This window comes from Chionomys nivalis, chromosome 8, assembly GCF_950005125.1.
Source record: "Chionomys nivalis chromosome 8, mChiNiv1.1, whole genome shotgun sequence".
NCBI lineage: Eukaryota > Metazoa > Chordata > Mammalia > Rodentia > Cricetidae > Chionomys > Chionomys nivalis.
In genome coordinates, this window is record NC_080093.1 from 89,820,450 (window position 1) to 89,842,822 (window position 22,373).

General features: G+C 41.2%; 1 protein-coding gene across 1 annotated transcript in view; it reads right to left on the reverse strand.

Moving 5' to 3' along the window:
• Nucleotides 1-18,465, reverse strand: part of Nlrp14 (NLR family pyrin domain containing 14) — a 28,913-nt gene extending 10,448 nt beyond the window's left edge. The window contains exons 1-7 of the mRNA XM_057778923.1: nt 18,412-18,465; nt 11,964-12,053; nt 9,965-11,558; nt 8,129-8,302; nt 4,973-5,137; nt 1,815-1,985; nt 501-671 (exon numbers count right to left, since the gene is read on the reverse strand). Of these exons, the coding sequence (XP_057634906.1) occupies nt 501-671; nt 1,815-1,985; nt 4,973-5,137; nt 8,129-8,302; nt 9,965-11,558; nt 11,964-12,039 (2,351 nt within the window). The 5' untranslated portion in view covers nt 12,040-12,053; nt 18,412-18,465. The remainder of the gene's footprint in view (nt 1-500; nt 672-1,814; nt 1,986-4,972; nt 5,138-8,128; nt 8,303-9,964; nt 11,559-11,963; nt 12,054-18,411) is intronic.
• Between the last annotated feature and the right edge of the window lie 3,908 nt (nt 18,466-22,373).

Sequence of the window (22,373 nt, forward strand, 5' to 3'; positions counted from 1 at the left end):
TATCTTAAAAACAATTTTTAAAATATAATAATCTGTAAATTACCATAAAGTTAGAAATAGAGCAACAAACTAGGAAAATTATTTCTAGTATATAAGTATTCATGATAATAATCAGATATGATGTTTTTTGTTTTTGTTTTTCGAGACGAAGTTTCTCAATACCTATGGAGCCAGTCCTGGAACTTGCTCTGTAGACAAGGCTGCCCTTGAGCTCAGAGTCTCCTGCTTCTGCCTCCCGAATGCTGGGATTAAAGGTGTGTGCCACACCACCTGGCAGCAAACATAACATTTATAATAGGAAACATCCAGAGGAAGCTGGAGTCTTTGCAATTCCTAGGATACGAAAAGCCCTAAATATCTACAAACCATGCTCACGTGATTTAAAAGTTGTGTTTTTAAAGATTTTATTATGATAGTGTATATGTATATGCATATGTAAACATATATGTATATACATCCATTCTAAACTATGCTGTATTGGGAAGGGGCTAGACACTCACACAAGGCTCTGGAGAGTACACTGTGGATGTTTCAAGGCATCGCTGAGAAGTTCTATCCCTTCATCTCCCAAGAGGTTGTCTGCCAAGCACAAATGTGTCAGCCTCCTGCTTTCGGTGAGAGCAAAGGAAAGAATGCCACAAACATCTTTTGTGAAGCCACAGCTTGCTAAGCTGAGGAGAAAGTAGATGAGAGAGGAAACATTCAGTTTCCAACCATCTTGCCATGTTTAACGAGAAAATTACCTGACACTTATACCAGTCACTTTTCCTATAGAATCAACCTTGACAGATATTTAAATTGTGAATTCTGTTGTATCTAGATATAGAATGACACAAAACTGGAGAAGGCTAGAAGAACATAAAAAATAGTTTTAAAATATTTAAAAACCAAGTTAAACATAAAAAAGTTGGGCTGAGGAAATAGCTCAGCTGGTAAGTCCTTGCCATACAAGCATGAGAATTACCATTTTGATCACCAGAACCATCTAAAAAGCTGAGTATGGCAGAATGTGGTTATAAACCCAATTCTAGGAGGGTGAAGACAGGTAGATCTCTGGGACCTGTGCTGGTCAGCCAGCTTAGCCTATTTGGTGAGATCCAGGCCAATTAAAGATTGTCTCAAAAAAATAAGGTGGCTTACTCCTGAGGAATGATACCCAGAGTTGACCTCTTGGGTACTATCAGGGTTGGCCTCCGCATACACACACATGAATTTATACATAGTACCTGTGCAAGGACAAGTACTGAAAATGCCTTTCAATATAACACATAGACACAAAGACAGAGAGGAAGGTGGGGAGAGAGGAGGGGGGAGAGAGGAGGGGGACGAGTGGAGAGGGAGACACAAATACAGCAACACACAGAAACAAAAGCAGAGACGGACGCAGGGCACGCACGCAGGGCACGCACGCACGCAGGGCACGCACGCACGCAGGGCACGCACGCACGCAGGGCACGCACGCACGCAGGGCACGCACGCACGCAGGGCACGCACTCACGCAGGGCACGCACTCACGCAGGGCACGCACTCACGCAGGGCACGCACACTAGAGAGGGAAAAGGGGGAAGGGGAAGAGAGGGAGGAGCACAGGCAGAGACAGAAACATGGAAGAAGGGGACATCTGGTCATATAGCGTAGTGGTATTGCATGCTTACCATGTTCAAGGTTCTGGGTTTATTCCCAGAACCAAAGAAGAAATCAGAGAAGAGTATGGGAAGAGCTCCGAAGATCATTCAAGATTGATAAACATGCCAGCTAATGTTACCCCATAAATATTTCTATCTAGTTCATAAGTTATAAACAAAGCGACTCACGACAGTCTCTCTAGGCAACAGTTGGGATTTCCAAAGAATTTGCAGAGCGACTTCACTCCATAATTTGTCAGATTGTTGGTGGACAGGTTGAGAAATACCAGGCTGCTGTTCCTTTCCAGAGCCTCTGATAGCTGTTGACAGCGGTTTACATTCACATCACAGGCTTCCAACCTGGAAAGCAACACAGCCCAAGGGAAACTACTCAATTCAGAGAATTACAACCTCTGTTCACTCAAATAGAGGGTGGCAGTCTCCCACTTTTTGAGATCTTGACTGAAAATCTAGCTTCCCTACATAAAACAAAATATTGAATAGCTAAAGCACAAGGCCCTGATAGAATGATAAGCGGTACTGGAGAGAACCATTTTTCCCATCCTCCAGGGCCTTAAAAATATGAATGAAAGCAGTTTTAAATCCCCTAAATGGTATTTTTTTCCCATCAAGAGGAGAGGAGTTTTTCTCCACCCACAACTTAGAAGACAGAAGGACTGCTGTGTTGGTGTTGTACACTGATTTGTGGAGCAAAGGTAAACCACAAATCAGGAGCCAGAGCCGTGTCTCCCATTCATGCAGCAAGCAACCCACATTTTCTAAAGGACCTAATTTTGCTTTAATATTAAAAACTTTATTGTAAAAGAACTTGTAAATAAAAAAGAAACATCACCAGTGAGGTTAGTCAGAACCAAGGTCCATACATCTCAGTGAAACTCCAGAGTTAGAAAAGGATCTAATTTTTAAGAATGAAAACAGGGATATTGCTCAGGTGACAGAGTGCTTGCCTAGCATGCACAAAGTCATAGGTTTTAACCCCACCACTGCATTATAAAATAGAGAATAAGAAGCAAATCAGAAATAAAATTGCTTCTGAAAGAGAAAGTGCATGTGGAGTCCTTCTAAATACCTGCACAGAGATGGCACGGCTGTGTGCCCAGGTGTATGTAAGACAGGTGTATGTAAGACATTCCAGGGATGCCCTTTATTTTGTTGTTTATTTAAGCAGGGCCTACATTCCCAGCCTTTAAGAGTAGTACCTTTTAACTGAGCCACTGGGTTCCCTCATCAAAAGTCAGGGTTTGGATCAGGAGACAGGGGAGCAGCTCTGTGTCATCCTACCTGCTGTCATGGTGACAAAACAACCAACAAACAACTAAGTGGAGGGAAGATTTATCTTGTTCATGGTTTCAGAAGATTCAGTCCATCATGGCAGGGAACGGGTGGGCAGAGGCCTAATGTAGTGGCCAGGAAGTAGGGGGAGGGAAAAAGGAGGGGGACAAGGAGGGAAGAAAGGGAGAGAGAAGGAAGAGGAAGCAAGGGACTTAGGTAGCCTTGGTTGGCCTGAAACTCTCTATTTTGGCAAGGATGACTCTAACACTCAGATCCACCTACCACTGCTGGGATTTAAAGGTGTGCACCTCTATACTAGACTTTCTCTGAACATTTTAGGAGCAAACCTATTAGGAAATATACAAATAAAACACCTACCAAGAGAAGGAGAATAGGCCTTTCTCCTCTTGAAATATATTTATAGTGAAGCATTTCCATGCAAATTACTGGTAATTTTCAGTATGTCCAGATACAAGATCTGAAATGTCTCTACAATTTAAACAATTCTAAAATACTTTATCTGTATATTTGCAAAATTCTTGCAATAACGACTGTAGTTAGCAGAAAAGACTGGGAACTATTGTTTTTCAAGAGTTTCATGACTCATATCAAGTCAGAAAATATCAAAATGCAATAATAAAAATATATAAAAAGCAAAAACTGGACTAAGGAACATTCATATGTCCAAATCTAATGAGATACAAAGCAAACAGGAGATTGGGTACCAAGATACATGAACTATTTCGAGGAGACCTACAATACTATTGATTATAATACCATGTGACCATCTACATTTGGAGAACAACCACACTTCCATAATACAGTATTATATTGTCGCAAACTTTGAGAACTTGTGACAAAACAGTCACTTCTGGACCTACTAAGTCATGTCACAAAGTTTCCCACTTGAAAGCTTGCTAGCGAGTTCTACATCGAGCATCATCAGTAAAAGACATTATCCAAATATCAATAGAAAAGGGATCTTATCAAGTCCTGCTATTTCCAGTGTCAAAGCTTTTGTTTTAGATCTACAGTCAATACTTTAAGAACATCTTACCTACCAAATAACACTGCAAGATTTTTGCTATTGACATTTTTTTAGACACAAGAACCAGTGGCATATATCTCACTTGACTCCCAGATAATACAGGTTTAATCCTAAATCTACTTGCCTGATGACTAAGTTTCTATCTCAACCTGACCCACTCACAACTACATAACCCATGTTCAAGAATTGCCCATCAACTCCCAAGATGTACTATTATCAAGTGAATTTCATATTTTAAAACCTGGCTAAGACTTTCAAAAACTCCCAAGTAGTCACAAAATTCACCTTATTTTAAAAAGAAGGTCTTACTCCAAGCGTTGCTACTTCTCCAGTTCCTGGATTATAAGTCTTATTTGTTAGAAAGCAATTTACCTTGGCCCTTTGTGCATTAAAGTTCAGGCTTGACTCATATTGTCCAGAGATTATAAAATCATTTAAGATGAATCTATTTTTCTGGTTTTATGTGTGTGTGAAACCGATTTGACTGACTTTCACTAGAAAAATAAAGAGTTTTCTTGAAAGCTGTCATCCAATGTGCAGTCCAGGGCTGATGGCTAAGGTGCTTCTATTCCTAAAGAGCAACCGAAGGCCACCAAAAAGAGGGACAGTACATGACAGTGTACACCTTGACGGTTGACAGTTGCCACACTGTTCTTTCTCAGTCTTCTAGGCTTGGTTCTGAGTCACAGTTGAAGATAGTAGGAATTAATTATCAATAATCAAATAGAGCTTTCTCTAACAAACATGGTTTCCTACTACCATTAGTCAAAAGTACAATATATCCTAGAACTGTCTGTTCCCTCCCTTCATCTGGGAGATAAAGACAGAATTTTATACAATGAGAAGTGTTTCATGGGGAATGAGAGGAGTGAGTAGTCTTGCTGTGAAAAAAAATGAACTAGAAAAAGTAGGCTTCCATTAACTAAACATCTCTATGAACACCAAGCCCAGACTTCACCTTTTGTCCATTGGGCAGACAAAAGTTATATTGAAAGCTCAAACTTACCTCAGCACCCGTAATTTACACTGTTGGCATTTCAAGGCTGTGCATAAGCTCCTTAACCCATTATCTTCTAAGTCAGTATGTTTCAGGTCGAGATGTGTCAGGGTATGGCAGGCAGCCAAAAAACTAAAATCCTGACAGCTATTCAGGAAGCAGACCGATCCAAACCTTCAGCAGAAATACATACAAGAGTGTTTATACAGTCAGCTCCACACACAGCTTCATCGTCCCCTTCCAATCATTATTCTCATCTTTTATCTGATGTTGGGTTCCTCATACTGCGGGTAAGGCACCAAAAGAGTTCCAGAGAACTACTGAGAAACTCAAGTTTGAATTTGTAATCTGACTCCTGACATTCTCAACTATTTGACATTACAGGAAGTGAAGATGGTAACACCAGGAAAGGTAGAGAAAAGCCTCTGAAGATTTAGGAAGACTACCACAATTATCAGGGTCTCTCCAAATACTTCAATGACAACATGAACTTACAATGCTTAAATCTTTTCCATAATCAAAAGTGAATGAGCAATTAGGATCAACTGTCAGATATGTATCATTAGCAACATACACTCTTGCAGACAAGCTGGTATGCTGTGGGTGTCAGTGAGTATGGAGCAAATGAAAAAGGTCACCTCCCAATTTTTCTTTACTTCCTTCTAATCGCATTTGTGTTTGATGTACTTGATTCCCCTGCAAAGCCCCTTCTGACTCTGAATTCATCTATCCATACTGCACCATAACTACTAAGGCCCCTGGAAAGCACGCCCCTCCTCAGCTCATTACCCAGCATTCTTCCATTTCTTCTATCCCCAACTAAGCACCCACAAGAAAATACTTTTATCCAGTGCCGATATCACACGCGCCAACATGGTGAACATTCCTAAGACCCGCCGGACATTCTGCAAGAAATGTGGCAACCACCAACCCCACAAAGTGACCCAGTACAAGAAGGGCAAAGATTCTTTGTATGCCTGGGGAAAGTGGCGTTATGACAGGAAATAGAGTGGCTATGGTGGGCAGACTAAGCCTATTCTCTGCAAAAAAGGCAAAAACTACAAAGAAGATTGTGCTGAGACTGGAATGTGTGGAGCCTAACTGCAGATCCAAGAGGATGCTGGCTGTTAAGAGATGCAAGCATTTTGAACTGGGAGGTGATAAGAAGAGAAAGGGCCAAATGATTCAGTTCTAACCTGATCTTGTTATGAAGACAATAAAATCATGAACTTTCACTCAAAAAAAAAAAAGAAAGAAAAAGAAAATACTTTTATCCATTTACAAAGCTAACAGTCCTTCTAAGTTACTATGTAAATATAAATTCAAAGCAATTTTTTCAAAAGAAAGGGACTTACCACTAAGGAGCCTAAGACTGAGAACAGTCACCAACGCATCATCCCTTGGTGGGATTTTTGTTTTAATAGAAGCCATTAGCCAAAAGGTAGCATTTGTAATAACAAATATTTGCACTGGTGACATATGGGAAAGACAATGTGAGGGAGATGCTTAGAGATGAGTGAAAAGATCTCACAGAACCAGTGGTCATTCCTCATCTATCTACAGGTTTAGATAATGCTTAAAATTTGAGGTCAGAGCTCTCAACAATGAGATTCTAAGGAGAAACATTTGACAGGACTGGAGGCTAGTCTCCAAGATGACATCTATTTGGCAATACTAGGAGCAAGGATGTCCTATTTGTTTGGTGTGGTATACATGACTAACCACAAAATAGACATTATGCACATTATAGGCGCTAAATACAGAGGAGTATACAGACAGTTCCATTCCCCAGAAGATCCAACAGCAAGAGATGTGCAATCATGCGTATTTTAAATGGAGGTAATCTGGAACCAAATTAAGATTTTAGAACTGACCAGAGTAAACATGGGCACAGGTGAGGAGCAGGTGGAATATTCATATATTGTGGGCATAACTGTGTTGCAAAACCTGCATGATCTTAGCAGATACATCTATGAACTAGCTAACTCACATTTTAACCAAGATGTAAAAAACTCACAAACAGCTAAACAATATTCATAACAGCCTCATTTCCAAGAACTAAATATTGAGAAAAAACAAGAGGAGTTTTTTTATTAACAAAGACAAAATGAGCTAAAAGTTGCAATATAGTCACACAATTCAATGACAATGCCTATCAGCAATGAAAACAAACTAGTCAAATACACAAAGATAATAATAGCCAGGGCCACATCCTATGTTAGTTAAATGGTTTCTATAATGAAACACAGCTAGCTAGAGTAGAAGATGGCCGCCTCACACTAGTGACATGGGATGACTGAATAGGAAGGTGTAGATGGGGCATTTTTATCTCAGTGCTCTTCTAAGCTTATTTTGAGTGTTGGCTCTAAAGATGTTTATGACTGTCATTAAACTTATTTGTCACATTTAATAAAATTGATCTTATCACATATAAACCAGTCAAAAGAAAATTAATATAAAATAAGTTCTGTGTAATATCTTTGTAAGTACTTTTGCGACCTAAATTTAAGGTCTTAGTTCTCTGCCATTCTTCATCCAGAAAATTTCTAATGGAGTCTCAGAACCACATGCCAACAGCTTCTGCAACCATTGCCATCTTTCCCAGAACAAATGAAGTCATGCTCCTATATCTTTAGGAATCTCCATTATTCATGTTCTTAGAATATTTTGCACAATGATTTTATGTACAGTCACACATCATTTAATGAAGGAAGATTTTATATCATTTTGTGGTTTGGGCCCTGTGAAAACATGAAAGGCTGTCTTTACACATACTAACATTGGTCTGGGTCACTAAGAAACAGAGTGTTATGGGACCACTATCATCCTTCATTGACCAAAAAGTCTTTATATGTGTCATATAACTATTTCTATTTACTACTGATTTTCCATAACAAGGGTAGAAGGTAGGGCAAAGAAAACCATTGGGAATACTCCATTAAAATTTCTCCTGTGCCAGGAGACATTGACCCATGCCTTCTATCTCAGCACTCAGAGGAAGACAGATTTCTGAATTCAAGGCCAGCCTAGTCTACAGAGCAAGGTCCAGGACTGCCAGGGCTACACAGAGGAAACCCTGTCTCAAAACAAAAAAACCACACACACACACACACACACACACACACACACACACACACACACACCAATTCCTCATCTAAGACTTACTGTAGTTTTTGTAGTTTGCACTTTGGGTGACTTAATTCTTCATTTATAATCTTCATCAGTGCTTCATCAAGGATGCTTTCATACAGATTCATTTCTCTCAGGGATTCATTTGTATGCAGCACAGAAAACAGATCTTGCCAGTAGTGAGTGATTCGAGCAACAGTATCCTTGAGGCTGTGTAATTGGAAAAAGGAAAGACTAGCCACTTTCGCTGCTATTGGATAAGCATATGCTATGAAAGCACTTTAGGTGCATCTTTGTTATGAATAGTCCATCAGGACTTCGACTCTTGACTTTCCCAAGACTTTATTTACCCAAGCCTCCTTCCCCTAAAATCTCATCAATTTTCTCCATATATATATTACTACATATTTTACAGATACTTCACTTTGGAGGGAGAACCTCAGAATAAAGAAGTCTCATCCACATATCTGTGTGTATGTTCTGTTTTTGTTTTGGGTTTTTTCATTGTTGCTTTACCTTTAATTTTGAAACAGGGCTTCCCTATATATCCCTGGCTAGTCTCAAACTTGCCACATAGACTCCCCTGACCACAAATCACTGGATCTTCCTCTGTCTCTGGAGTGCTGATATTAAAGGTGTGATCAGCCACATCCAACCTTGTGTGTCTGTTTTCCTCCAGGTGTACACACTCATGCGGAGGTCAGAGGGCAACCTCAGGTGTTGTTTCTCAGGTGGCAAACTTTGTGTCTCAGACGTTTTCTCAGTGACCTGGAAATTGCCAAATAGAATATGCTGGCTGGCTAGCGAGATCCAGGGATCTGCTTGACTCTGCCTCCTCCAGCACTGTGATTACACATGCATGTCTACTCTGTAAATTTCCTTTTTTTTTAAACATGGGTTTAGCTATTGAAATGAATTAGTACTAAACTATCTACCCACCCCTCTGTATTGAAATAAAGTTGAAATTAACGAGGCTAGAATGCCACTTCATGGTATTATCTAGCATGCTTTAAGATGGTCGAGATTTTAAGTCCCAACTTTGGTGAAGGAGAATATAATGAATGATGCTGCAGAGTGGCAGACTATGACTTGAGCTTCCGATTTGCAAACATCTTAAATGATGAGCCATACTGAGAAAAAGGAATAAAATGTGTTCTCTTAACAGAGGGATGCTTTTCCAATTATGCCAATGGAACAGTTTTTCCAACAGAAAAGTTGAAACTCAAAGACTTAAAATCTGATGGTGACCTCAGTTATGCCTATGGCTTTGTATAACTCAGCTTTTTCAAAAGTCAAATTGAAAAAGATAGCATTTACCTTGTAGGACCAGTGGAAAAACAAATACATGCTGTATTGAATGATCGGCACTTATGTGAGCAATAGTCACTGCATAATAGTTATTGCTCAATGTATCTTTGAATCAGTAATTATGTATTTATTTTCTAGATAAACACCTATATATCTCGGTTTTGGAAATTGTTGAATTGTAACCTCATAAGTAGTATCTATGTAAGAGTTCACAAGTCTCTTGGCATCAGGATTAAACTGGGTAATACATTAAGCATCCTGTTCACTATATAACTGCATGACACAGAATAAGCCCTTAATTTTAGTTAAATATAGAAATTCCATAGTTCATATCTTCTCACAGGTTTAAATCGGGAGAATCAGAAGAGCCAACTTGATGAAAGGGATAGAGTAAAAGCATATAGAGTAGCAGAGATTAGGGGGATACAGGACAGATAGGTGACCTATGTATATTAGCCTCACCAAGACTTCCAGATGAATTTTCTAAAAATAGTTACTTTACCTTAGTTGAGCAGTGTTTCCTTCTCTAAGACCTACTTCACGACTAGTAAACTGAACACTTACCAAGTTTCATCTGTGGGGTCTAAGTCCAATATATCTCTTAATTCTGCCTTTATAGTTAGTTTAACAGTTTGTAGAGAGTAGTAGTGCTTAAAGCAGAATGAATATATAAGCAACTGGCTTTCTTCTTCAATCTGCACAGCAATCTTTGGGAAAGAGCTCAGTGCCTGAGTTATGAAGTCATTATCTTGAGTCTCGTACAGACAGTGAAACAAATCTAGAAGTCTCAGTTGGGATGGATAGGAGTCATCCTTTTCTATTGCTTCCAGACACATAAGTAAGTCCCCTTTTACGTCCATGGATATTGTAAAGTTGAACGTTTCCTCCAGTTGGCGTACTTGCTCTTTATTCAGTAGTCCGAACAAAAAGCATTTCATCTGTTCCAAATGAGGGTCCTCAGAATGGTTGCTTTCAAGTAACAGATACAAGCTTTCAAAAGGTTTGAGGGGATAATCTTTTTTTTCTGGATTCTCTCTTAACAAGTAGAACAAAGCTCCAAAAAACTCCTGAACACGGAGGTGAGCGAACGTATAGCAGTTCTCATACTCTGTGTCCTCATGAAGAACCTTCGCATCCAGGAAGACTGAGATGTCATTTCTGGTCAACTCATGCTTTCTGAGATTTTTCTTGTAGAGTATATGCTTCATAGTCCAGATACCTTCAGCAGCTGCTTGGCACAGGCTCCTCAGTAGGGTTTCATTGGGCAGAGTAACAGAGTTCCCATCTGTCCGTGAAAATAAGCTGCAGACATAGCATGTGAACAGAGCTGTGGTGGTTTGGCAGGTCATTGCAATATCGCCACCTTTCTCCACTTGCTGCTTCAGACAAGTACAGACCACCCAGCACACTTGGCAGACATGGCACATGTTGAAAAGTCGTGGATTCTTCCTTATTGAATAGATCGCACCCTTAGCCCATTTCTTATCGTTCAGAAAGAAATGCTGAATGTAGTCCATCCTTGCATTCTCAGACAGTCCTGGCAGCTCTATGCAATGAGGTTTATGTAACAAGGGCATAAGTTTCTTCCTTGCTGTGGATCTTGCTGTTACTAACAAGAATGATTCAGGAAGCATCACTTTCCTCAGCAAACTACTAATAAGAAAGGACACTGGGTGCTCCTGGGTCCAGTCATTACATAGTGCAAACTCTGGCTCTTCAAATGAGAAGTCCAGCTCATCAAAACTATCGATCAGAAAAAGGAGATTTCTGGACTCGGACAGGATCTGTTCAATGGGGACTTCAGACCTAGGCCAGTTCTTGGATATTAACTGAGCAAAGCTTTTCTCCTTTGCTTGGCTAATTTCTCTCCCACTGAGATAAAAAACATATGCAAAATTCTCGAAGAGATTCCCATCTGCCCATTCTAACATTGCCCTTCTCAACAATGTTGTCTTCCCAACTCCAGCATCTCCATAAAGGATGACTGTTTGTCGCATCTTGTAAGTGTTGATATCTGTATCAAATATATTCTTTAACAGCTTTTGGTCTTTCTGAATAATTCCCTGATATAAAGTTGCAGATTCTCCAGTCAAAGAGTTCTTATCCCATGCAACACAAAATTTTTCCTTTATTACAGTTCTGTAGTCTGTTCCATCACCTAAGTCAGTTAGAAAAGAACCATACATACATTGAATTATCTTTAATTTTAGTGTTAAGATTCTCACTCCCACCCTTGCTCTTCCCTCTGGCCATCCTTCCTCTTTTCTCTGTCCACCTTCCCTTTTTCTTTCAGCCATATAGGTATTAGGAACTGAACCCAGATCTTCTGGAAGAGCAGCAAGTGTTCTTAATTACTTAGCAATCTCTCCTGCTCCCTAGGCTAACTTTTGACTAGGCATTTCTGAATACTGTTTTCTTGATATCCCAAAGTCAACATGGTTTTGATTTTCACTTTGATCATAAATACAGTTTTATTGACTTTGAGTGACAGAACAATAGTGCATTGGAATTAAACTGCCCAACTGAATAATGGTCCTTAATGACATCTTAATGCTAAACTGACCAAAGTCTTTGTCCTCAGACAGCATTTTCTCTTGAGAAACTTGGTCTTCCATCACCTCAGCATCCTCCGACTCCATGGTTTTTGTTGTCCCTGCAACAGGTTCCAAGATGAGCTTTATGAATGGGGGCTAAATTTTTCTGTGTTGTGATTCTATTACAATCAGGATTTAGTAAAACTAGAGCCATGAGTTTCAAGCCACCACAGCATAGCTGAGGAGAAGATTTGGTACAAACCCTGGGGTGGACTTCTTGCCCTCTCTCTGCTCTATTATCAGGCTCAAAGCTCCCTTGTTTGTTCTGACTTCGGAGGGGGTGTAAGCAAAGTTCAAAGGAGATAATGTATATGTATACACGCACACACGAGAACCTTACATATGAAGACTGGGTGCTGCTCATGAATTTTAAACATCTAAGATTTCACAAAATAATAACAGTATTATAGAGTTTGCCTTTTTAGCCCATTGCTCATGTCAGCAAATATGTTGATCATATCTGAGAGTCCTCAAAGGTTTTGACTTGATTTGTAATTTAGGCACAGGCACTTACAATTGTAATGCAGATTACAATACAAAACTAAATTACAAAATGTTCCTCAAATCATCCAACATCCCCACAAAAACAACTTGTGCCTACTTCCAGATAGTTCCTTAGCAACACAGTTGGACTATGTTTTACTCTTTACACGTATAACTCAGGTTCTTCTTACCAAAATGTTTCGAGAGCCACGTTCCAGGTCTGCCCTTTTGGATAGAATTTGTTGATCAAGTAAACCAGTTTCTCCCACTTGGCCTCCAGTGTGGCCTCTGGTATTGAGCAGCCTCCAGGATCTACATTCTCCTTTAGGAGTAACTTGAATTTGTTTAGTCCCTCATTGTTCAGCTGATCCAAATAAAATAGCCCAAATTCAGAAAAGGAAAAAAAAAATAGCATCAATGTGTCTGGATTCAGCTTTGTGGGGAAGAGTGATTTAAAGACAGAATTAATGAGACCTATAAAGTGTGTGAGAAGGAAACAACTCTATACACACAGATTAACCCATCATATATTTACTCTAATCCACTGGACAGGCTCAGCATTGACCTCAAGTCTTCCATATGCTCTATCATAAGACAGTCCTTGCCCTCCAGACAGAAGCAGGTAGGCTAACTGCAGATCTTCTCCCTCTTTAAATTCTGTTCCCAGCTTTGGGTCTGGCTACCTGCGGTGGCCTGTCCCCCCTCCACGCCTTTACCTCCATTGCATCAGGAAGATCTCCAACCTTCTTTTCCATTCATCCCGTTATCCCAGTCCCCAACTCCAGTAAGCATTGCCTTAGAAGCTTCCAGTTAAAACAAGTAGGCCAGTGAAGCAGGCCGTCAAGCATTAGGTCTTACTCTCCCTCCTCTTTTATATATCCAACCTCACAATTTCATATCCATTTTAGCAGATTACCTGTTATGGCCTCTCCATACTCTCTTCCCTATTCCCAGAGGACGAAGGAGATCCCAGTGGAATGCCCTGTTTTCTGTTTTCCCCTCCCATGGAATCCACTGTGCCCCTCCAAGATCATCCCAATTCCTAAGTTTAGTTCCCAAGTATCTAGAAACAAATTTTACCCCATCCCCAACTCCACCCAGTGGCTATACCTAGAAGGATTTGAGGGCAATTCCTTATTCAGCAACAATCAGTCACCACATCCTCAAAGAAAAAGAGCTCAACAGATACAAGGAATAAAACACCTAACAAAAACAAGACCAGATATCAACACCTAGAATCACAATCGTACCAAAGCCAGATTCCCACACTGCAGCACAAAACCACACCAGTAACAGTCAGGACAATTATGTCTGCACTAGATCCCAGCAACCCTACCTTAGCAGGCCTGAGAAGGACAGCACAGCTGACAAACAAGACAAAGACCTTAAAGCAGCCTATGGATGTTCAAAAATAGAAAATGAAGACACCCCTTAAAGAAATATATAAAAACCGAGAGAACAGTGGAAGAAGTGAATAGAACAGTTTAAGATCTGAGCATGGAATTAGAGCCAATAAAGAAAACTCAAACAAGAGGGAAATTTGTGCGTAAAATATTTAGAAATTCAAAACATTAGAGAAAAGCCTCAACAACAGAGTAAAAGAGACAGAGGAGAGAATCTCAGGCATTGAAGACACGGTAGAAGAAATGGATACCTTGGACAAAGAAAATGTTAAGTCTAAAAAAAATTCCACACACTATCCAGGAATTTGGAACACTATGAAAAATATTTAAGGACAATAGGAATAGAGGAAGGAGAAGAAACCTAGGTCATAGGTACAGAAAATACTTTCAACAAAATCACACAAGAAAGTTTCCCTAACCTGAAGGAGATGCCTATCAAAGTACAAGAAGCTACAGAACAACCAGAATGGATCAGAAAATAAAGGTCCCTTGGCACATAACTGAATGTAAAGATGTACAGAAAAATGAATATCAAAAGCTTCAAGGGAAAAAGACCAAGTAACAAAGGAAGATGTATTAGAATTACACCTGGAAACCCTAAAAGCCAGAAGGGCCTGGACACACATTCAGCAGACTCTAAGAGACCAAAGATGACAGCTGAGGCTACTATACATGGCAAAAATTTCAATCACAAAGAAACTAAAACATTCCATGAGAGAAATGAAATTTAATCAATATTTATTTACAAGTTCAGTCCTACAAAAGGCACTAGAAGGGAAACTTCAACCAAGAGAGGTTAACTGCACCCAAGAATCTTAGGAGACACACGTCTTTAAGGCCAACCTGGTCTACAGAGCGAGTTCCAGGACAGGCTCCAAACCAACAGAGAAACCCTGTCTTGAAAAACCAAAATACCAAAAAACCAAAAAAACATAACATAACATAATAAAATAACCAAACCATATAATAATGATGATAATAATAATAAAATAACCAAACTGTAGGAAATGATTCTAGGTCAGCAAATAAAAGAGGAAATGTGGACACACACGTATAGACAGGAGATACAGAAAGCGAGCGAGTCAGGCAGACAGAGTGAGCAAGACAGAGAGGGCGAGAGGTTGTGACAGGCAGGGAGAGAGAAAGAAAGAAGTAAGGAGAGACAGGAGGGAGAGAGAGACAGCGACATGCAGAGACACAGCTGAGGCAGATGCAGAGACACACACAGACTCAGAGACATGCACAGATACAGACGCACAGAGACGCAGAGACACACGCGCAGAGATGTGTCCATGCGTACCCGTGCCCACAGACAGGCATTTCCTATTACTGTCTTAATTACAAGGCCCCATGCCTTCCCTTTGTAATATAGCATTTCAAAGCTTGCTAAACCCCAGCGCCCCAGGCCCCCTATTAACAGCCTTACTCAATTTCTTATTCTGCATGAGCACTCCAGATAAATACTTAACCCATACTTCTTCAGCACCTTGATTTTAGCTCCTCTTTGGTGATTTGCCCATCTTCCTCCAAAATTTCCTGTCAATCTTTCATAATTCTCCCTCTGTTCTTGGTAATGGTAATTGAAAAGACACAGTAGAAGTAAAAACATACAGAGCATTTACACGAACGGTCAACTATCTCAAAGTTACATAGTAAACTTGTATTTCAGTGATCAGAACCATGGCTGATTTTAGGCTACTTTAATGACTTTTAATAAATAGAAACCTTTAATTACTTTTAATAAATAGAAATATTTCATCTTAAGGACAAAATCTGACAAAAACAAGTCTTGTAGTTTAAATGAGAGGAAAGGAATAATGAGGAACCTTTAAAGGGACACTAAGTACCCCCAGGGCTACAAGGAACTTGGTCAGGGGAAAGGAGACAACACAACACTGTCAGCTTCCTGCCTTTACTACCTCAGGGTCTTTCTTTACCTTTTCTTTTTGTAGCCAGCAGAGCTCTCTACCCTGTTCTATAGCTCAGGCCTCCACCTGTGAGCTGAACCAAGAGCAACTGTCTCCAATGTGTTTCACTCTGTTTCTCCCTGGTCTCTCCGTCCTTCCATTAGCATTTAAACACAGGAAAATCCAGCTTGTTTTTAAACAAACATTCCCTTTCCTGCACATGCCCTCTGCCTTCTTAGTCAGAACTCTTCAGAGTTGTCTTTCTCTACTTCACCTCCTCAATTTACTGCCAACAAAGCAACTTTTGATCAACAATATCCCCCATCATTTGGACTTTTTGCGGAAACTGGCAAGGAATTTTGAATATAACCATCTATCTGTAAGCAAGAACTAAAGGAGAAGCTACGTAGCATTGTGATGATTAAGGAAAGCAAAGGTGTTTAGGTGGAAGCCCTACCACCGTCCATATATACCCAAGAAGGTTGGGATGTTGGGGATCTCCAGCTAGAGGCTCCATTCCACCCACCTTCTGGTCTCCTCCCATTCCAAACCCGGCCCCTGACAAAGCCCACCAGAAGTCATCCCCTCCCTGGGCCTTCTCAAGACTACACCTACATGAATCCTCAGAAAACAGTCAGAAGTGTGTGTGTGTGTGCAGGAACACACGAGCAGCAGCAGCACCACGTAATTTCTAAGTTCTGGATAAACACCTCAGAAGCCCATCTACTGCAGAATTAATCAGTTGTAAAAAACACTCAAAAACAAAACAAAACAAATTAGAAATTAAAACTAGGGCCTTCTAAATGCCAGGCAAGTGCCTGGCCTCTGGACTATTTCCACAGCCCTGGTAAAAATCACACAGCGAAATCCTATGAAGTGATGGATCTATAGGGCCTGTAGTGGGCCACCAGGATGAAGCTTCAAGTGAGAGAGAGCAGTCAAATCCAACAAGATTATAAATGACACAAGCCCATTTGAAAAGATCAGCACAAGGAAAATGTACCAGGCTATATTGTTTTTAAATGTATTATATTTCAGATGGGCTAGTGGGAAGAGCGATAGCTTCTACTTCTACAAAAGTCAGTCCATGTGACCTCCATGGTGAGTGGGGGAGGGGTGAATGGCGCTGTCTCCCTGCTATTCTCAGGTGCTGGCATTTTAGCCTTTCAACCGCCATGGTTTGCAGGGGTCATCACTTGCTAATCACTTACAAAAGTTCACACTGACGTTCCATAAGCACTTTTACGATTTCCACTACAGTAAAATATCATTTTAAAAAAACTTTATGGCATCAGAAAGGCCTGAAACAAACAAATCCGTTTGAGCAAGTGAAGAAGAGCTATCAGACACAAGCTGCTGACTGACAAACTTAAGCATCCCAGAAAATGTTCAAACTCTAAAATCCCAGAAGATGAGAAACTAGTGCAGACCAGCATTCTCAGTGACCAACGTGCCTGAAAACCAATAGCCTGTGATAAGACAGGGCAACGCACACACTCTGGTATAAATGCTACTAAATGCCATAGTCTTGGAAGGTCGAGTGCCTAGAACTACTGAGGACTTCAAAAATGTGACTTTTCAGTCAATACTTCCTTTAGGAATTTATCCAATGCAAAGAACCCTACAGAAAGATTTTACTTTTAAAATAAAATACATAAAATGCATATGGGCTTCCTTGATTTCTGTTTTTTGTTTTTCAGGACAGAGTTTCTTTGTAACCTTGATGCCCTGGAATTATCTCTGTAGACCACCTGGTCTTGGTCTTGAATTTACAGAGATCCACCTGCCTCTGTCTCCAGAGTGCTGGGTTAAAGGCATGCTCACTACTGCCCAGTTACTCTTGATTTTTTTTTTTGGGGGGGGGGTCAATCAAAATGGCACAATCAAGCAGTCAATATGGTAAAAAGGCAAAGCCCGTTTGTCAAGTCTTAATTAAAGACATAAAAGTGTGCCATAATTAACTTGCCAGAAGCACAATCATTGGTAACCATGAGGCGAAAGCAAATCTGGGCACTGTTGGATTGGTGGGAGGGTGAGTGACAAAGCCTCGAACCACAGCTTTCTAAAATTTTGCTGGAAAGAGACACATCCTGGTAGCGTGTAGCCTAGGGACCACCATGTTTTGAAGAGGCTTATTTTGCTAACAGTAAGGAAAATTGGCTGAGAAAACTCAGGGCTGAGAAATGCCAGGAAACCTCAGACACCTGCACTTGGCCCAGAAATAGAGCAGAGGGTGGCTTGGGTCCCCCAGGACTGCCACGCAGGGATGTATACCATTTTAACTCAGGGCTTCAGACTGGGAGTTCCTAGCCATGCCAGTTAGCCCTCAATGCTAAAGCCACTAAGTAGGAGCGAACCCCAGTTCTAGTTTCCCATTCCACCTGGACCCCAACTGCCAGCAAACCCTCACTCACATAGCCCCTACATATTCCTGCAGGGCTGTCACCCGTGCTAACGCTGTTGGTGTTAGGCACTCCAGGGGTCCTGGCCACCCTTATTCTCCGTCTTCAGAAGCAGGCCACATCCTTTTCCCGTTTGCATGTACAATATGGGCATTGGAAGGACTCCCACTGAGCCTTTACTAGTCTTAAGAGCTTGCAAAATACACATCCAAAAGGTCATACCTTTGGTCTGAGTCGGAACTGGGGACGGAAGTTAAGTGTGCCTTGAGAAACACGAGTTGAACAAGGGACTGGTGCTTGAGAAGCCTCAGCAGGTGACAAAGAGAAGTTCACCCCTTTAAGACCTCTCTGCTGTGCTGTTGCCGCCTTTGGGCGGGGCAGGCACTGGAGCAGGGCTTGGTGGGCTGGCTCAGTTGATTCTCACCACCTGCCCAGCAGGTTTTCCTTCTGATTGGCTGGCCAGGTTAAGACCTCTGCTCCTGAGACCTCTGCCTCCCACTCTTCCTGATGCAGTTCCTTCCTACCCAGGAGATAATTTCTGTGCTTGGCACATGTGTAGGACCGCAAATGTGTGCTAAGCTACAAAGTTTGAGTTATATTATCATGCAATAGTTTTCATTTTTGCTTTATCACCTAATAAGCAATTTTATTTGCTGACTATTGATGGTCTCTTCCTGCCTTCTCAAGTTGTACCATTATGGTTTTCCTCAGTATGTAAGATTCATCACTTTCTGTGACTCTTACGTTAGCCTTCAGTTGGATGAAATTTCTGATCTGTTTGCCTATGATCATTTAGTTACAGCACCTTCACAAGTGTTTCTTATACTCTACAAAAAGATGGATTTTCCTGCTTCCCCCAGTCTGTTCCTGTCCTTATATGGGAAACCCTCTAACTTCATAGTTAACACAGCTTGTTATGCTCTTTACATGTTACATTAGTCTTTATTTTCTGCCTTTCTGTTTCCTTCCTTTCCCATTTGTGTGTGTGTGTGTGGGGGGGTGGTGGAGCATATGTTTGGGATTTGTTATTTGATTACAGTTCTTTCTTCATTTTGTTCTCTCCAGTTAGGAGACCTCACTGATGTGAAGTCACTTCCTACATATCTTCAGATAGTCCTACCTCCATGACATTTTGGCTGATGGTCTGTAATGAGTTTATCACAATAGCCTGTTCGGTTGAACAGAGTTTTATAACTTTCCCCATTGCAAACAGGAAATCGAATGTCTTCCCCCTTTTAGTTAATTTACTCTTTTCACATGGAAGCTCATGTTTTCTCTTGACCTTTAAAATGTATAAATTATAATTCATATATCCAGTGTGCCTTTACTCATTAATCTGGAGAAGAAGCCAGTAAATTCTTAGATCACCAGAATCAAGCCTTTAGAAAAAACAAAACAAAACATTTCAACCCTGAGAAAGTTCTGTTGCTTTTTTCAGTCACCCCAACAATTCTTTTCTCCTTCAGGATTTCGGGGGCTGCACAGAGCTCTCAGACCTATAGTTTTAGCATTTTCCCTTTTTTTCTTCTACTCCTTTGTCTTCTCTTTCTATTCTTTGGGATGCGACTTAAAATTTTACTTTTGACTTATTTACTATCTATGTGTTTGGGGCACAGTACACATGTAGAGTTCAGGAGAGCTGGTTGTCGGTTTCTACGGTATGAACTCTGGGACTCAAAGTTGGGTTTTCACGTTTGTCATCAAATGCTTTTACCTGATGAACCATCACAGCCCAGGGTGCCCACCACTGTTCTCTAAGGACACCTGGGCAAAGCCCCCTTGTGCTCTTCGTAGAATTACTCAGATTGAGGACAGGAGGAGTCAGCCTGTACTTTCAGCGGCTTCATCTTGTGAACGTCATGGAAACCAGTAAATTTTAGTTCTCCTAGGCTTTCCACAGATCTGATGCCGAGGTTTTTTTTTGTTTTTCGCAGAAATACCACATTTCAGTCCTCACAGCTGGTCTCTGTCCTGCTATTCTCCATATTTGTAACCAGTCATAAGAAAGAGGCTAGGAAGACATGCCACACTGGGTCTCTAACTTGGTGCTCAAAGCCCAGGGATGATCTCTATAAACTCCAGTTCTCTGGCTTAGAAGTTGTTAGCTAGCTGTGATCAGGGAGTGCAGGAGCTCATTGAAGGAGCCTTTTCCTAGGCTGCCCTTCACGTATCTTTAACATAGAGTCTGCACTTTTTGGTGATTGATCTTGTGAGATAGGATACCTATTCACTTTGTTTTATAGATGTGATAGCTCTGTTTTTTCTTCCCAGTTTTCATCAACTTTGGTATAGGGAACACACTATTAGTCTTATAGATGGGTGTTCTTAATTAGCAATCAGTTCTTTGAAGCCAAACCCCCAAACTAACTGCCTTGGTTGCAGAGGCAGGCTACAGCTGCAGCGGGAACTAACCATTATTATTATTATTATTATTGCTATTACGTGTGTGTACTGTGTCAGAGGGCAGCTGTTCTCTACCATGTGGGTCCAAAACAGAACTCAGGTCATCAGACGCTTTTACCTGAGCAGCTGTCTTTAAGCCCACAACCAATCTTTTAAGTCTAGCAAGCCTGTGAACTCGGACTGTTACCATGCCATTTACTGTTGTGCCTATTTACTGACAGAAAAATGTTCAGTGAATCAGCCCAGGCCACATCAACAATAGGACTCATAATCCAAGAGGTCCGCAGTTTTTACTTACTGCCCTAACCAATGCTCCTTTGCCTACTAAAATGTTTGGTTCCAACTGAGGTCAAGTTGGAAGCAAAGCGTTAAAAGAGTAAAACAACAATTTTATGACCACATTTTAAACTACATCACGGAAGCACAGGTCCTTCATAGTCTTTCTGAGATCCAGGGCACTCTGAAGGTCCTTTACACCAAACTCAAGGTCAGTTCAGGGACTAGTTATTAGCAAGGGGCCTGGCGAGGATCGGAAGGTGCACTCACCCTCGCCATTTAAAGATGGCTCAGCAAATCTCTTGCTAACCCTAAAATGGCTCCCTTAATTAAGAAATCTTCTTCCCTGCTCCCATATCCACCCTTCCTCCATCTCAACCATTCCCCAAGCTCTCCCCAATCCTCCCTTCTCTTTCCCCATCTCCCCTTCCCCCCAACCCATCCCCACCCCCTTGCTCCCAACTATTGCCTGGCAATCTTGTCTACTTCCAATATTTAGGAGGATAAATGTTTTTCTTTGGGTTCACCTTCTTATTTAGCTTCTCTAGGATCACGGACTATAGGCTCAATGTCCTTTGTTTATGGCTAGAATCCACTTATGAGTGAGTACATACCATATGGAGGGGTTCCCAGGTGTCCAAGGGGATTTCCCCAGCTAGGTTCATGGGCAGCAGAGGAGAGGGTGCCTGAACTGGCCTTCTCCCATAGCCACACTGATGAATATCTTGCATATCACCATAGAATCTTCATAGGGCGATGGATGGAGATAGAGACAGAGACCCACATTGGAGCACTGGACTGAGCTCCCAAGGCCCAGATGAAGAGCAGAAGGAGGGAGAACATGAGCAAGGAAGTCAGGACTGCAAGGGGCGCACCCACCCACAAAGACGGTGGGATTGATCTAATGGGAGCTCACCAAGGCCAGCTGGACTGGGTCTGAACGAGCAAGTGATCAAACCGGACTCTCTGAATGTGGCTGAAAATGAGGGCGGACTGAGAAGCCAATGATAATGACACCGGATTTTGATTCTACTGCATGTTCTGGCTTTTTGGGAGCCTTGTCTGGATGCACACCTTCCTAGACCTGGATGGAAGGGGGGCCTTGGCCTTCCCACAGGGCAGGGCACCCTGACTTCTCTTGGGACTGGGGAACGAGGGGGAGGGGGAGTGGGAGGAAAATGGGAGGATGGGAGGAGGTGGAAATTTTTAATAAATAAAAAGAAAAAAAAGATGGCTCAGCAAATGTCTCTTCTAGCTTCCAAACTGCAAGATGTGAGTGTTTGAAAATTCACTCCTTTACTCAGGACCCAAAGCACCTAAGGCTAATTTTACCACTGCCCTGCTGAGTCCTGGGTTCTCCACTGTCAGAGAGCTCTGCCCTCCATACAACTCAAAGGAAGGAAATTATTTCAAACTTACTCTATGGAGTCAGCATTACTCTATTTGGAGAAATAAACTCACACCCAAAGAAAATTATACTCAAACAACCTCATGAAAAGGGAGAC